Here is a 15,507-nt window from a genome sequence, read left to right on the forward strand (position 1 = left end):
ATCTCTGTCCATGTGTGGGGGCTGCTGCACTGAACCCACCCTAACTCTGTGATCTGCCTTGCAGGAAAATCAAGACCAACTATTTCATTGTTTCCCTGGCCTTTGCTGACCTGCTGGTGTCGGTGCTGGTGATGCCCTTCGGGGCCATGGAGCTGGTTCAGGACAATTGGATCTATGGAGAGATGTTCTGCCTGGTGAGGACCTCGCTGGACGTGCTGCTGACCACGGCGTCCATCCTGCACCTCTGCTGCATCTCCCTGGACAGGTACCAGCTGCACTGGGGCACTGCTGGAAGTCTCTTCTGGCCTCTGGGTTATCCCCAGCTGCCAGAGGGCAAAGATGGACCTGCTTGGGGAGGCAGAGCAACAAATCCCTCCCAGTGGCTGATTTCGGAGAGAATCCTGACGAGGGCAGAGAAATTTGGAATGGGATGAGATTTCTGGGAAGGGCCTGGATTGTTCTGTGCACAGCTATGTTGGCAGCACTGACCAGGCGTGGTTCTGTTCCAAAGACACCTCGAATGTGTCCAGAGGTGGGAGCTGAGCTGGGGCAGAGGGAGGGGCTGTTCCAGGAGAGAGGCTCCTCTGCTCCCAGGATGAGGTGAAACAGCCCCAAACTGCACCAGGGCAGGCTCAGGGTGGGCAGCAGCAGGATTTTCCCCATGGAAAAGGTGCTCAGGCCTTGGACCCACCCAGGGAGGTTTGGGTCCCCATCCCTGGAGGTGCCACCTGGATGTGACACTCAGTGCTCTTGGTGACAAGGTGGGGATCAGGCACAGATCTTCTTCAGCCTAAATCTCCTGGGAGATCCTAAAAACTTTCCTTTCTTTCTAACTTTTCTTGCCACCTGAAAATAAAGCCCAAAGCCTCAATAATTTATGGTGAGCAATTCTGTTTGTCTGCAGATTTTTGGGTAAATGGCAGAACTTCCATGAGAGTTTTTCACAAGATGAACGCTCAGTAGAAAACATTTTGGCTATTCTGATAATATTTTTAGAGGTTTTTGTTTTTTGGGTTTTTTTTTGAGTTCTGTGTGGAGATTTCAATGCCTTTAAAAACACTTTTACTTAGTGTTGCTAACAGGGCCAAAATAACCATAATTATTCTTGTTATTGTGACAGCTGATATTTAAATATGTGGCATTTCAGTATCTTGAGAGTCTGAGTGCAGCCAGACTTCAAAAAAAAAAAGTTGCTTAACCTCTGTATTGATGGGCAGCAGTGCTGTGGGGTGGGAGGCAGTTTTGTATCCAGAGAGAAGCTGACATCCAACAGCCACAGCTCCTGTCCTTATCTGCAAGTTTAGATGGCTGGAACACAAATGGGAAGCTCATTATCTTCAAACCATTGACAAATTGCCACTCTGAGCCAATTACCAGGAAAGCAGATGTTGGGCACCGTGCTCTGGACATGACCTTGCTCTCTGAAATGTTGGAGTTTGATTCTCCAGGCTCTTAATTAAATAGAGAGGGTTGTGGAGAGAAGGGAAATTGAGATTTCAGCCCCAGACCTGCAGCAGGGGATGAGGAATCTCCCATGTGGAGGGCACAGAAAGGAGGTTCCCCCCTTCTCCTGCCCTCCTGGAGACCCCCCCCCCCCCCATGTCCAGAGCTCCTGCTGCCTGTCCCCATCTGTCCCCAAGGTCCTGGGACAGCCTTTTGGAGCTGATGCTTTAGGGATACCCCTCCACCTGAGCCCTGGGCATTACCCTGAGTTTCTCTGGCATTTTTAGTTGGTTTGGGGTTGGTTTTTTCCACAGTGAGTTCTGATTGAGAACAGTGTGAAGGGGCCAGAATAGATGAGGAGGAGGTGGTGGGTGACCCCAAAAGGGCAGAGCAGGTGGATGAATGAGAGGTTTTTGTGGAGAGAAGGATGACTCAGCCCAGCTTCGACCCTCCATGCGCTGCCCTGCTTCCTTCCCAGGGCTTAATTCCATTTTTTTTTTCAGCTGTTTGTTCTTGTGTTCATTCAGAATTTATGGCAGTGTGCTGCTTCTAGTTGGTAATTTTTCTGTGATCTATCTCCTGCCTTCTGTTTTATTTCAGAGCATGCAGGTGTGAGTTTCAAGGGGTTTTTAAAGAAAACTAGGTGGTTAATCTAATCCTAAAGACTCAGTTTGAAAGTCATTCCCTTCAGCATATTCACAAAGTGTTGTTTGAAAAGACTTTGATCTGATAAAGTCTTGTATCCATTTCCACTGCTGCCTCTGGAAACGATGAAAACAAGCAGTGAGGCTTGAATTCTCAAAGGCATTGGAGAAAATCTGGAGAAATCACCGTGTAATAAACGGATTTTACTGCTGAGACACAGGGAGAGCAGTACTGCAGACAGCCTCTGCCAGTCTCAGTTGGAAAAGGGATTTTCCAAGGTAGCAAAGGTATCTCAGGGCTCACTGAACCCAAAGTTTGCTGCCATTGTCTTAAGCTTTTTCATCATCTCTTTGATATTCTAATATATTAGAGAGATTTACCCTTGAAATATTTATTTATTGCATGTTTTATGCATACATGCCCATTCTTTGTGCCAGTGCAATAAAAAATAATTGCACTGCAGATAAACAGACCCAGAAGCTCTGACGGAGTCTCCAAATACAGCAAACCTGTCAGGAGAGGCAATTTTCTCTTCCAATATTTGCAGTCCAATTTGCAATGCAATTGCTTCTCAAAGGCTTTGGGGGATGGAAAAAACAAGAGAGAAACAAACAGGTCCCAGCTGTCTGTGGGTTTGGGTTTGGATGCACATCTGGCACCTCTTCATGCAGCTGGAGTAAAAACCCTCCTGTACAGGTGTTAAAACCCCCTTGTACAATATTAAAAAAAATTTCCCTCTAATTTGTAACTACTTCTACTACACCATCGAACCCTCTGTGACCGCTTGTTCCACCTTCAAAGTTGGTAACTCATTCCATGGCTCAAACTCACAATCACAGCTGTTTCCAGTTGCCTGCCAGGGTCTAAAATGCTTCTGACCAAGGCCTGGAACCTCTGAAAATGTCTGAGGGACATTTTGAGTTCCGACAGCACACCACAAACCAGCCCTGAGCGTGTCCTTTGATCCCAAACTGATCCTGCATCAGGCACAGCCCAAAATCCCTGCTAGAGCAGGGCAGATGCACCCGGGGAGTGACAGCTGCTCCTCGTGCTGTTTGCAAACATTAATTACCATTAATGGGCAGCAAATTAGCTCAGCCCCGTGGGAGAGGTGATGCTCTAAAGCCTCCCGAGCTCTGTGGTGACATGGTGGGACAGGGCACAGAGCGTGGCCCTGGGGGGCACAGGGTGGGCACTGCCCTGCTCCCGGTGCTCCAGCCCAGCATTCCCCTTCCTGGGGCATCACAGATGGCACGAGGGACTGACTGGTGCCCAAAGGATGCCCAGGCTGTGGTTGGCAGCACAGGGTGTTTTCCCAGGCTGGGAGGAAGCCACAGTGCCCAGCAGTGCCCCGTGGAGCATCCCTGGCTGCCCAGGACCACAGGGAGGTTGTTAGTGGGGAGGGTGATTAAACTTTGCCTAGCTGGCAGTAATTAATGCTTACAGTCTGATTAAATGCCCCAAATTCCAGCTGGAATTCCTGTAAATTCCTGTGGCCCCAATTCCAGCTGGGCCTGTCCCTGGGCTCTGGGAGGTGACACAGCTGTGGAGCTGTCCCTGCCAGCCACAGCAGCAGCCCAGGCACTGCAGAACGCTCCTCTGAGAGCATTAAGGAAAATCCCAGAGCAGATGGCCACGGCACACTCTGCCCTCTATTCAGCTTTGCAAACCCTCCAGAAATATTTCATTTATTTTGCCACCCTTGCTGCCAATAACCCTCCACACACCTCAGCCTCACGGGGACCGTGGAGGAGCCCCCTCTCTCCCCATTTGGCAACATACATTTGTTTGTGTTCCCTGCTAAATTTATCCAGCTCCAATTAACTGTTCTCTTTAGCATTTTTCTCAGTGTAATTATCTCAACACCAACAGGCCGTTGTTTTTCTAATAAGAATTTAATTTTGTTAGACAGAATCATTTTAGGACATTTTCTTTTTTTGGACCAACGATGCAGAACTTTGTTTTATTTGGCACGACGAGAGCCCAAAGCTTATTTGCTCAGTGGGAAAAAGGAAAATAGAAAGAGCTGTTCTTTCAAAAAAAATATTAAAATCTGGTTACACAGAGGCCAGAACCTGTTTTCACTGAAATATCAGCAACAGCAGTGTTGGATTAATCTTCCACAGGCTCAAATAAATTGAAATTGTGGCTCCTTAGGTTCCTCACTTGGTCAGGACTCAGCTGGAGACTCTGTCCCAGTCTGGATTCCCTGAGGGACAAGGACAAGGGCAGTGATCTCCCACTTGGCTCTTGCACCCTAACTTTGGGAGACAGACAGTAGCATCCACATCCTTTTGTCTTCTTTTTCCAGTTTTCTCATCCTTTTTTCTTCTTTTTTTTCAGATTTCCCATCCTTTTGTCTTCTTTTTTTCCCCAGTTTTTCCATCCTTTTGTCTTCTTTTTTTCCCAGTTTTCCTATCTTTTGGCTTCTTTTTTCCTAGCTGATTTAAGGGGGGTGAAATATTACTCAGTGTGAGTGCTCAGTGAGTGTTCTGTGTCTCATCCTGGCCCCAGGATGATCCAACATATGCTATGTACATCATTTTACATATGCACATGACACCAAACGCTTTCAAGTGTGGGCCACCCCCAGAGCCAGGCTGTTAATAAGGCTGGGGGTGGATTTGTCTGTCTGTGATAGCTGAGAGCTCCTTGCAGGGTAAGTGCCTGCAGGCTCCCAGCTCCAAACTGCTCTGCAAACCAGGGAGATGCTTGAATTGCCCTCCAAGGGCAGGGAATGATCTCCTGCAGCTCAGTAATTCCATTTCTGCCCTGCCCAGGAGGCAGGAAGGAGCAGTGGTGTGGTCTGAGGCAGGAGCTGAGTGCTCCAGGGCAGCTTTTCCACAGCCACGGGGTTGAGGAGGTGTTTGGATCAATCAAGAATTCCTTGCCATGGATAAATCAAGAATTCCTTGCCATGGCCCACAGCCAGTTGTGCTGCTGGCAGGCAGGGCAGATCCAGGCTGGGGAGCTGCAGCAAGTGTGGGACTGGTTCCCAGCTGGGACCTTCCAGTGCCTGAGGGAAGATGGAAAAGAGAGTGCCAGGGCAAGGGAATGGCTTCCCATTGACAGAAGGCAGGGATAGATGGGATTTGGGAAGGAATTCCTGGCTGGGAGGGTGGGCAGGCCCTGGCACAGGGTGCCCAGAGCAGCTGTGGCTGCTCCTGCATCCCTGGCAGTGTCCAAGGCCAGGCTGGATGGGCTTGGAACAGCCTGGGACAGTGGGAGGTGTCCCTGCCCATGGCAGGGGTGGAATTAAATGATATTTAAGGTGCCTTCCCAAGTCCCTTCCCTGTGATTTCTGCAGTGGCCAGAAGAGCCACAAAGCCAGAGAAATGATGGATTTCTTCTTTTCAGCCACCTGTAAAATGTTAGCACTTGATTCATTCCTGTGGCAAATGTCTGATAAGGATGAGGAGAAGTCTTATAATAACCTTTGCTTTATTGGAAGAGCTGCAGCTCTGGGAAGGGATTCCTGTGTTTCCCCTTCAGTGGAGAATGTCATTGCAGAGGAGAGGAGGTTTCACATCAGCTGCTCCGCTGTAGGTGACAGGGAAGTGAACATTTGAGAGGAACTTGACTGATAATAGAGAGAATTAATATTTAATTGGGCCTGGACATGGTATTAATCATGTGTATGCACTGCATTTTGTGTTCATCCATCAGGCTGCCACAGCAGCACGTAACAGATATTCCTTGTGAGCCCAGGAAAACAGCTCTGCCTTGAAATGGAGCAGGAGAACAGAGCATGTCTTTATTCCAGCCTCTGACTAAAACTATTGACAATCTCACAGATATAATTACTTTTCTCCCAGTGAATAAATAGCTGTTTGAATGCTCAGGCCACCACATAGACCAAACCAGCAGCTCCTGCCCCAGCTGTGACTTCCAGGCCTTCTGGTGGCACTCAGAGCTGTGTCTGATTCCTGGGGTGGAAACTCTGCTGGGCTCTGAGGAGTGGGTGCTGTGCTCCTCTGCCTCCCTTGCTGTCACACAATTGTCACCCACACCCTGCTCAGGGCACTTGGTCACCCAAAACACTGACAGGAGGAGCCCAGCTCGACTGGCTGAGCACGGGGGAAGTTCTGGTAGCAGCGAAAGTGAAATAAAATAAAATCTTCTGACGTGAAACTGGAGGAAAATTGCTGCTGAATCACTGGGAGGGAAGAAATATGAGAGCTTAAGGTGTCATTTTTACAGGCATAATTTTTACTCTAATGGCCTTTAATAGCAGGAACTATTCAGTGTAATTCAGCTGCAGCAGAGAGAGGAGCAGAGAAATGTGATCACTCAAACTGCTGGCAAGAATTGTTTTCCTGCTGCAGTTAATTATCAGTGTACGGTGGTTTTCTCTTCCTGTTTGCTTTCCAACTTGTCAAAGGGTAGCTGCTGTCTTGGCTGGTTTTATACTTTCATTGATTGGATTTCTTCTTTTGCCCTTTCTGCAAAGAAATGGAGTCTCTCGTGCCTTGCCTTTGATGCCTTTGATGTCCAGCACTTCCAGTGGGTGACCTCCAGATAAGAAATAATGAAATAGCTTCAATTTATTTTTAAATATAGATCCTTTGTGTTGAGAGCCAGAGGAGCAGCTCTGATGCCAGGGGAAGCTCCCCCTGTCCCAATAAACATCCCCAAAATTGCTGTTGGAATTCCAAGGTCATTTCCTGGAGCAGGGATCAGCCCCAGGGGAGCTGAAGCTCCACCAGAGGAACATTTCACCCACAGCTCTGAAAGAGCAGCTCCTGGCAAATCCTATTTTTTGGAAGTGCAGCTTTCCAGAGGAACAGGCTTTATTTTTCATGCACATAGGAAACCAGAGGAGAATAGAGGAATTATCAAATTGCAGGAGTTGAATGCCTGTTTCAGCATTTTTCCCCTGTGACATTTTGAATCTTGTTCCAAAGAGACTTTTAAGAAATGTTTTCTTTTGACACTTTGATATTATTTCAAGCCTCTGTGTGGAATATATCATCTGATTTTATCAAAATAAAGCAATTCAGTTGACTCCACATGACTTTAAAAAAAAAAAAAAAAGTGCCTTAGAAAAAAAAATGGAAATTCTTATATTTTTGTCCCTGTTTAGGACTAAGCTCTTGGTTCCTATTCAAATCTCAATGAAATAAATGCACAGCTCGAAGAACAGCTCCTTAATACACACACGTGTGCTTGCTAATTTAATTCCTCTAATTCATGGTTCTGCTGCCCTCATAAAATTTTTTTCAGAGTGTGCTGAAATCCAAAAATCTAAAGAGAATAAAATATTTTATTGGGAACCTGAGACTGATTGTCAGGTCAGGACCACTGAAAGTCTGCAATTGGATATTTGCTGATCTGGTCTTCTTTGGAATAAATAATAATGTCAGAGCCAGAGATTTCCAGTTTTAGGTTTGCTACCCCTTCCTGATGGAGAGATCCACCTGCAGGGTTGGCACGGGGGTCAAACAAAGAGAAAATTTGATTTCTAATCTCTTTGAGAAGATATTTTTAGGTCTTAACTGTTTTGGGGCAGGGACCTGTTGCACTTGGGACATTTTGAAGGGATCAGGAGGAGGGAGGAGAGTTCAGGGCACATCCCCTTGATGTCCAAAGACACCTCTGCCCTGTCCTTGGGAAGGTTAAAGCCCAGCTGAAAAGAGGTGGATTCCTGGGAAATGGAAGAACACACTTCATTTCACTGCCAGTTTCACAGCTTTGGCAGACTTTGTTAATTTGTGCTAACAGCTTTTGCAGCCTTGTCAAAATAAATGTCCAGTGCAGGAAGGAAATTCAGCTAAGGCTGCCTGGGAGGAAGGGATATTCCTTGGAGGGTGGGAACATCCTCAGTGCGGAGGGAGAGCAGGGCTGAATATGGGATTTCTCCTTTGCCCTGCCACCTCAGACAGCCCACAGCATTTACCTGTGCCTCGTTCTCCCTGGCTGGAAAGCAGAAAACTCTGTTTTTTCCTTGCCAGCCACCATGAACCCTGGGGAAACATCCCAAGTTCCCGTGTGAGGGGCCCATGGAAGCAGGCTACACACCCCTGTTTTCCCTCTGTTTTGGAAGGCAGCTGGAGGAAGGGTTTTACCATTTAATTTTTAGAAAGCTTGAAATTCTCCTCTGACTGCTTCTGTCCCATTTTTGTGTCTCATATAGGTAGGAATCTTATAAAAGAAAAGATTTATCAAGTTAGGGCTTAAGCCTGTTACTTTTCTAAGTACAGCTAAGCAACTAGCTAAGTTCCCATGTGAAAGAATATTGAAAATCAAAGTCAGTTAACGCAACGAGTTAGTCTTTTGAAGAAAACCAATTTACACCTTTAATAACAAAAGATCTGTCCCATGAGAATCCACAAATATAAACACCTGTGAATACAAAAAGTCTTAACAGCTACATACACAAACACCTTCAAACCGATGAACTGAGTGGCAGGAAAACTCCCAGCCAACTGGAGTAGCACACAAAGTCTGTGAAAACGACAGAAAAATGAGATATGTGAATAAAGAACTGGCTTTGCTGCATGAAGAAGCTGAGAACCATCTGCTTGATGACATTTTTGCCCTGCAGGTACTATGCCATCTGCTGCCAGCCCCTGGTGTACAGGAACAAGATGACCCCGCTGCGCATCGCGCTGATGCTGGGGGGCTGCTGGATCATCCCAACCTTCATTTCCTTCCTCCCCATCATGCAAGGCTGGAATAGCATAGGCATCATTGATCTGGTGAGTAGCCAAGCAGGGACACCAATCCAGTGTGCTGGATGAGTGCTGGATGTTCTCTAAAAAGCAATTTTCAGGGAAAGGGAAAAAGAAGGAGAAACTTCTTGTTGTCAGTGCAGAGGGGCTGCTGCTCAATTTCTGAAGGGGGTCTTTAAAGGAGGTTGAGGTGGCTCTGTCCTGAAAGGACTGACACAGGATGGGGTGGCCTTGAGAGGATTTTAGCCACATTCAGTTCAGTGAGGAGTCCTTGGAAAAAAGCCAAGCCCCAGCTGGCCCCTGACAACACCTCAGGAGTCCATGGTCCCCTTGGCCTTTGCAGCTCTCACTTAAGGAAGGGGGAGGATTATTCTCTTTGTAGAATGAGCAGGAGCTGGTAGTGCCAGGACAAGGGAGTGGCTGCACGCTGCCAGAGGGCAGGGTTAGGTGGGATATTAGGAAAAACTCCTTCCCTGGAGGGTGGGACGGCCCTGGCACAGGCTGCCCAGGGAGGTTGTGGATGTGTCCAAGTGTCCAAGGATGGCTGGATGGGGCTTGGAGCAACCTGGTCTAGTGGAAGGTGTCCCTGCCCATGACAGGGGGTGACAGAAGATGATTTTTAAGGTCCCTCCCCATTGGAGTCCTGGATGCTGAGAATTTTAGACCTTCTGTGCTGACAGATTCTGACTCCCAAGAGAGCACTAGATTTGACCTGAGGCCGTAGAGAAAGCTTCCTAAACTGACTGATAGTGCTGAGATTATGAGCGTGCAGCTGACACCTCCCAACCCAACCCGTCCTCTGATTCCCACTTCTCCCCTCCCACCCCAGATCCAGCAAAGACAGTTCAACAAGGCCTCCAACTCCACCTACTGCATCTTCATGGTGAACAAGCCCTACGCCATCACCTGCTCCGTGGTGGCCTTCTACATCCCCTTCCTGCTGATGGTGCTGGCCTACCACCGCATCTACGTGACGGCGCGGGCGCACGCGCGGCAGATCCGCCTGCTGCAGCGCGCGGGGAACCCGGCCGAGCCCCGGCAGGGCCACCAGGAGCCCCGGCAGGACCACCAGGAGCCCCGGCAGGGCCACCAGGAGCCACGGCAGGGCCACCAGGAACCACGGCAGCACCCCCCTGACCAGCACAGCACCCACCGCATGAAAACCGAGACCAAAGCCGCCAAGACCCTGTGCATCATCATGGGCTGCTTCTGCCTCTGCTGGGCCCCCTTCTTCGTCACCAACATCGTGGATCCCTTCATTAACTACACGGTGCCCGGCAAGCTGTGGACGGCCTTCCTGTGGCTGGGCTACATCAACTCGGGCTTGAACCCTTTCCTCTACGCCTTCCTCAACAAGGCTTTCAGACGTGCCTTCCTCATCATCCTGTGCTGCGGCGACGAGCGCTACCGAAGGCCTTCCATCCTGGGCCAGACCGTGCCCTGCTCCACCACCACCATCAACGGCTCCACGCACGTGCTGAGGTGAGTCTGCCCTGGTGCCTTCAGGGGCTACAGTGCTAAAGGAAAAGAGATTTATGGAAAGGCCTTCACAGGATACACCTCGGGCAGTGTGAGAGCCCGGCCGTGGCTCCACCCCAGGTGGACTCCTGGTCACCAGTTTTGACACTTTTATGAGTTTGGGTGCATTTCCATGTTAGGGTTCATTGTCCAATTCCAGCTCCAGGTGATGCAGTCCCACCCTCCCAGGCTGCTCCCCTCTATTCCTGCTGTTTGCACTTTTTGGGGCTGGAGCTGCAGCGGTGTCCTTGGTTCTGGGCTGGAAAAGGATTGTTCAGTGTGCCTGAGCTGGTTCTGGGCTGGAAAAGGATTGTTCAGTGTGCCTGAGCTGGTTCTGGGCTGGAAAAGGATTGTTCTGTGTGCCTGAGCTGGTTCTGGGCTGGAAAAGGATTGTTCAGTGTTCCTGAGCTGGTTCTGGGCTGGAAAAGGATTATTCAGTGTGCCTGAGCTGTGAGCAGAACTTGCTGACACTTTACATGGAGTTCAGAGTTCTGTACCTGAGCCTGGAAAATGTGAAAGCTCAAACTGAAGGCATCAGCCCAGGGCTGCCCAGAGCCTGCAGCCACCAGCAAGAGGAGTTTGTACAGGGTTGCTTTCATTTTGCAATATCTTGGTGGTATCAGTGCTTAGAAAGGGATGGGGCAAAAGCAATCCTGAGGTGCTCAGACAGCTTGGTTTGTAGGGAACAGCTGTGTGCAGGTGTGCCCAGGAAAGAGCTGGGAGGGTGCAGAAGTTGTGTGTGAATTTTGGCATCATTTGTTCTGAAGGAAACAACATGACCCTGTGGATGCTGCCCGCTGCATCTTCTTTAGGAAAGGGACCAAAAGTTTCTGCCACTGGTTGTTTCAGTGGTATTTTACAGCTGCTTTTTGTTCCCTGGCAGGGGAGAGGAGAGCAGTGGCAAGAGGGACAGACCTTGTGCTGAACTCAGCTATGACAAAAATTAGCACAATAATGAACTGTAAATAGATGGGGATTTCTGGGTGTTCGGGGCTCTGTGCAACACCAGACTGAAAAAAGTGAAAATCATCTGAAAAATGCCGTGCTCCCCTTGAAACAGATTGTTTGCATTTCTTCTGTCACGAGTAGATATTTATTGAACACAAACCAACAAACTCCTGCCTCGATGAATCATTGAACTCTTGTACAACACAAGTGGATGGGGAGCCAGGTCAGCATTGCTGGAATTCTTGGATAAAACAAGTTGTGAAATTTTGCCATAGCAAAGAAGATGGCTTTGGGTGAAATGTATTTGAGCAGACAAACTCTGGAACATGTGGGTCAGGGAGGTCACTCTGGTGTGTTCTGTTTCCTCTCAGAAGTGCTCAGAGCACCGCATTGCTCTCTTCAGGGAAAGCTCTGGTGAGAGGTTTATTTACCACTCATTTTCCAGCACTGAGAGGTCTTCTCCAAATGTCAATTGGACTTCTCCAAAGGAAAACACTTCCTGATTTTTCTCATGAATGAGCCAAGAGAAACAAAGTGGGAAAAAGCAGAAAAAAAGCACCTTGTGGGGTTGGAGCTGCAGTGAGCCCCAGTGCTCCCTGCTGCCACTGGAACAGGAGCGCAGCAGCTCAGGCTCCAGCTTTTAGAGGTTTAACAGCTCCATGGATCCAGTGGAATAAAAATAAATCCCTGGTGCTAGGAAAGTGGTCAGAGCTGCTGTGGAGCAAAAGGATGAGTGATCGCAGAATCCTGGAGCTGTAGAATGGTTTGTGTGGGTTTTTGAATGGTTCGTGGTGGTTTTTGAATGGTTCGTGGTGGTTTTTGAATGGTTTGTGGTGGTTTTTGAATGGCTTATGATGGTTTTTGAATGGTTTGTGGTGGTTTTTGAATGGCTTATGATGGTTTTTGAATGGTTTGTGGTGAATTTTGAATGGCTTGTGGTGGATTTTGAACAGTTTGTGATGTGTGACTCTCAGGCAGGGTTCCCCCAGAGCACAGATGGTGCTGGGGGTGGAGCAGTGATCCCACCCCACCCTTGAGGCTGGAATTTCATGGGCTGCAACCCTGGCTCAGATCAGGAAATGCAGAGGTTGTCTCTCAGAGCTGTTCCTGGTGTATCCAGCAGGTCTTTCAGGATCTGGGCTTGCAGGTAAAACATCTCCTCCTGTTCTTCCTCCTCCTGTTCTTCCTCCTTCCCTGGCCACTAAGGCAGGTGAAGAGACCACGGAGCTTCCCAAGGCAGAGCCGCACACTCAGTGCTGGGGGTTGGAAAGGGTTAAAATTTTTGGCTGCCTGGGAATTTTAATGATCCTGCAAGATGAATCAGAGCTCTGACAGGTTCTGTCTCCTTCAGGACAAGTTCATGAACCCCAGGTAGATCTTTTGGGCTTGCTCTGCCCTCCTGTCCATCCCCCAGACTCTGTTGCACACTGGATTTGCACTGGGCATTTTTGGAGGTTTTTTGGAGGCAAATGTGGAGTTTTTGTGCTGGTGGCACCTGCAGAGCTTTGGGGTCTGTGTTGCCCCTTCTCCAGCAGTTCCTTTATTCATGGCACCATCCGGGAAGAACTTCCCCCCCCTTGGCGAGGTGCTGATAAAGCACATTCCCACTAAATTATTTTTTTGGAAATTCCTGAGCAAAAGCTTGAGAGACACAGCAAATGATGGGCATTTAAAGATGGTGATTCCAGTGATATTTCATTCATTTTGGCTAGGGTAGGGCAGCCAGAGGTTGCTCAAGATGTGTTTTCCACTCCAGAGGTTTCAGTTCAGGGATCAGCTCCCTGTGCCAGCAGAAATGGCTCCAGACCAAGCCCAAGCTGAGGAGATCTGATTGCTGCCTGGAAATGCTAATATTGTTAAATAGTCAAGAGGCAATTTGGTTTCCACCTAAATTTCATTAGCTGCCAACCTGGAAAGGGATTCTCTAAAAATACAGGGGATGATTAGATTCAGTAACAACTAAAAAAAGAGTTTTGTGATTTCTGGAAGGAGCTTTCTTAATTTTTGAATGAAGCTTTGCCAATATTTACAACCAAACTTATGTTCCAACTTCCCTGGCGTGGTTTTCCAGCTTGGCACCAGTGCCAGCCTTTTTGTGCCATTCCCTGTGACTGGGGCTGTCAGGGTTCTGAGCAGGCACAGGGAGCTGTGACCATCAGAGGTCCTGAGCCAGGAGGGCAGCGGAGATTTGGGATCTGCTGCAGGGTCCAGGAGCAGAGGAACCCTCAGGTGCAGGAATGGGGATGTTCCACAAAGCCCAAGTTCCCACCCTGGATCAGAGGAGCCTCCTTCCCCCAAACCCTGCTCCCCAAAGGGCTGCTGAAGCCTTGTCCCAGCTCCAAAAATGCCTCACCCGAGGGAACAGAGAGCTTCCGATAAGAGAAAAGCTTATTGTAATTGTGCTGAGTGAAATCAAGATATTTATCTTATTTCCTACAAAGGATAGAGGAGATTAGAGCTTTACAATAACACAGTTTCTTTCCATTTTCAAAAGATAATCTCTTTCAATATGCCTGGGTGTTGGAAAGAGAGATTACAGGATAATACAGGATTTGGGATCAGAAGTTCTGCATCAGGATGTGTGTGGTGGGGAAGCCGAGGCTCTGCAGGGAGCTCTGGAAGGACTGAGCTGCAACTCACCTTTGTATAAATGAAAACGCCAATTTAAGAATTAAGGAAATTTATTAAATAATCAAAGTATAAATTTGGAAAAAAGGAAAGCCACAAGCGATTTGACTCTGAGCCAGGGGATCGGTGTTGGGGGGACTCAGGACTTGGCCTCTGTGGCTCCAAAGTCCCCGAGGGTCTCCGAGGCTCAGTTCTGAGGAGTGCATTTCTGTGCAGTCTCTCGGGCTTTGGAAAGGGGTTTTCTTTAGCATATTATTGTGCTTTTCCCAGAACAGGTGGAAAATTGCTGGAATCCTTCAGGTGAAAATCTCTGGGATAAGCTTCTGATGATGCCTATCAGAAATGTCTCCAGCTGGGGTCTTGTCAGATGAGAAATCCTTTGGAATATACATTTCTGGAGACAGTGTCTTTTTGGTTTTTTGGATTTTTATCACTTAGCTTGCTTGTTGCCTGACACTGGTTTTAGTGCACGAGATGCTGTGGTTTTTAATTTTATTTAGCATGAATTATTTTATAACATATATTACATATAACACCTTTTTCTGTTCCTCATTGCATGATCTGTGCTTTGGGCAGTGAGGGCAGCTGTATTGTGGTGGGGCAGGACCTGCCTTGCAGCTGGAATTTGGGATCCACAGCCCCACATTCCCTGCAGCTGGAATGTCTGACAGCTCCTCCTGGCACAGCCCAGACCTGGTGGAAATTTCCCACTTAAATAATGGAGTGCACCTTCACCAACTGTATTTAGCTAAAACACAGACATCCCCCATACTGCAGCACACACTGAATCCAGCTCCCAGTCCTTTGTCAGTCTCTCCACTCATTCCAGAGGTCCAAAACAGGATTTAAAACTAATTTTGGTACCTGAATAAGCTCTGTTATGGATAAAAATTTGCTCTCCACCTACTCACCTTCTGTTTCGACTAACCTTTGAATGTGTTGGGCTGGTTCTCTCCTCTCTAGAGATTAATTTGGTTTATCAGCAGAGTGTTTTCAGACAATGCAAATCAGCATGTGCAAAGAGCCCCACGTGCCTCAGGGTTAGAAATTCTATGGAAACCTCAGCAATTATTGTCATGTTCTGTTCTTCCTCGGGCCAGCAGTATCTCCAACTCAGAGCTAATTGTGTAAGTGCATTTTAATTTTAGGTTCAGTTCTTTGTTCTTCTTTTCAATAATTCTCTTCCTTTCTGATTGCTAGAGAAGAATTTATTTAAGCATTGTATGCACCACCCCACTGTAAAGTCATAATGTGGAAAAGCTTCCCTGTTGCTGTGTTAAAATTGCTTTTAAGGCTTTTGGAGTGTCTGTGGGAGAGAAAACCTTGTTATTCCCATGATATTTTGGCCAGAAATTTGGTATTTCCAGGAAGGTATCGAGGACATCCAGCACATCTGCTGTGATGTGACTGTCTTTTAACAATTTGCCATTTTTGGGATCCTTCCCATTGCCTGTGGTGCTCACCCACCTGCAAACACAGCCCTTGGGCAGCTCTCAGCATCTTTCCAACTTCAACTTTCCATTTCAAAACAGAAAAATGGCATTTGAGGGTTTGGTTTGATTTATTTGGCATAGCAGAGGCAATCCTTGCTGCTCAGTGCATCTTGAATGGGTGACCTGGCCTGGGAATTGGTCCAGAGCCAGCCTGGTTTTGG

At 47.9% G+C, this 15,507-nt stretch overlaps 1 protein-coding gene across 4 annotated transcripts in view; it reads left to right on the plus strand.

Annotated features, from left to right (window-relative positions):
- HTR4 (5-hydroxytryptamine receptor 4) overlaps positions 1-15,507 on the plus strand; it is a 66,023-nt gene that overhangs the window by 30,869 nt on the left and 19,647 nt on the right. For all 4 annotated transcript variants that reach the window (XR_003962647.4, XR_003962648.4, XM_030283895.4 and 1 more), the window contains 3 exons: positions 65-265; positions 8,633-8,786; positions 9,589-10,241. Coding sequence is in view for 2 of the 4 variants with exons in the window: in XM_030283895.4 (XP_030139755.3) it covers positions 65-265; positions 8,633-8,786; positions 9,589-10,241 (1,008 nt within the window). In the remaining 2 variants the exon portion in view is untranslated. The remainder of the gene's footprint in view (positions 1-64; positions 266-8,632; positions 8,787-9,588; positions 10,242-15,507) is intronic.

This window comes from Taeniopygia guttata, chromosome 13 (genome assembly GCF_048771995.1).
Source record: "Taeniopygia guttata chromosome 13, bTaeGut7.mat, whole genome shotgun sequence".
NCBI lineage: Eukaryota > Metazoa > Chordata > Aves > Passeriformes > Estrildidae > Taeniopygia > Taeniopygia guttata.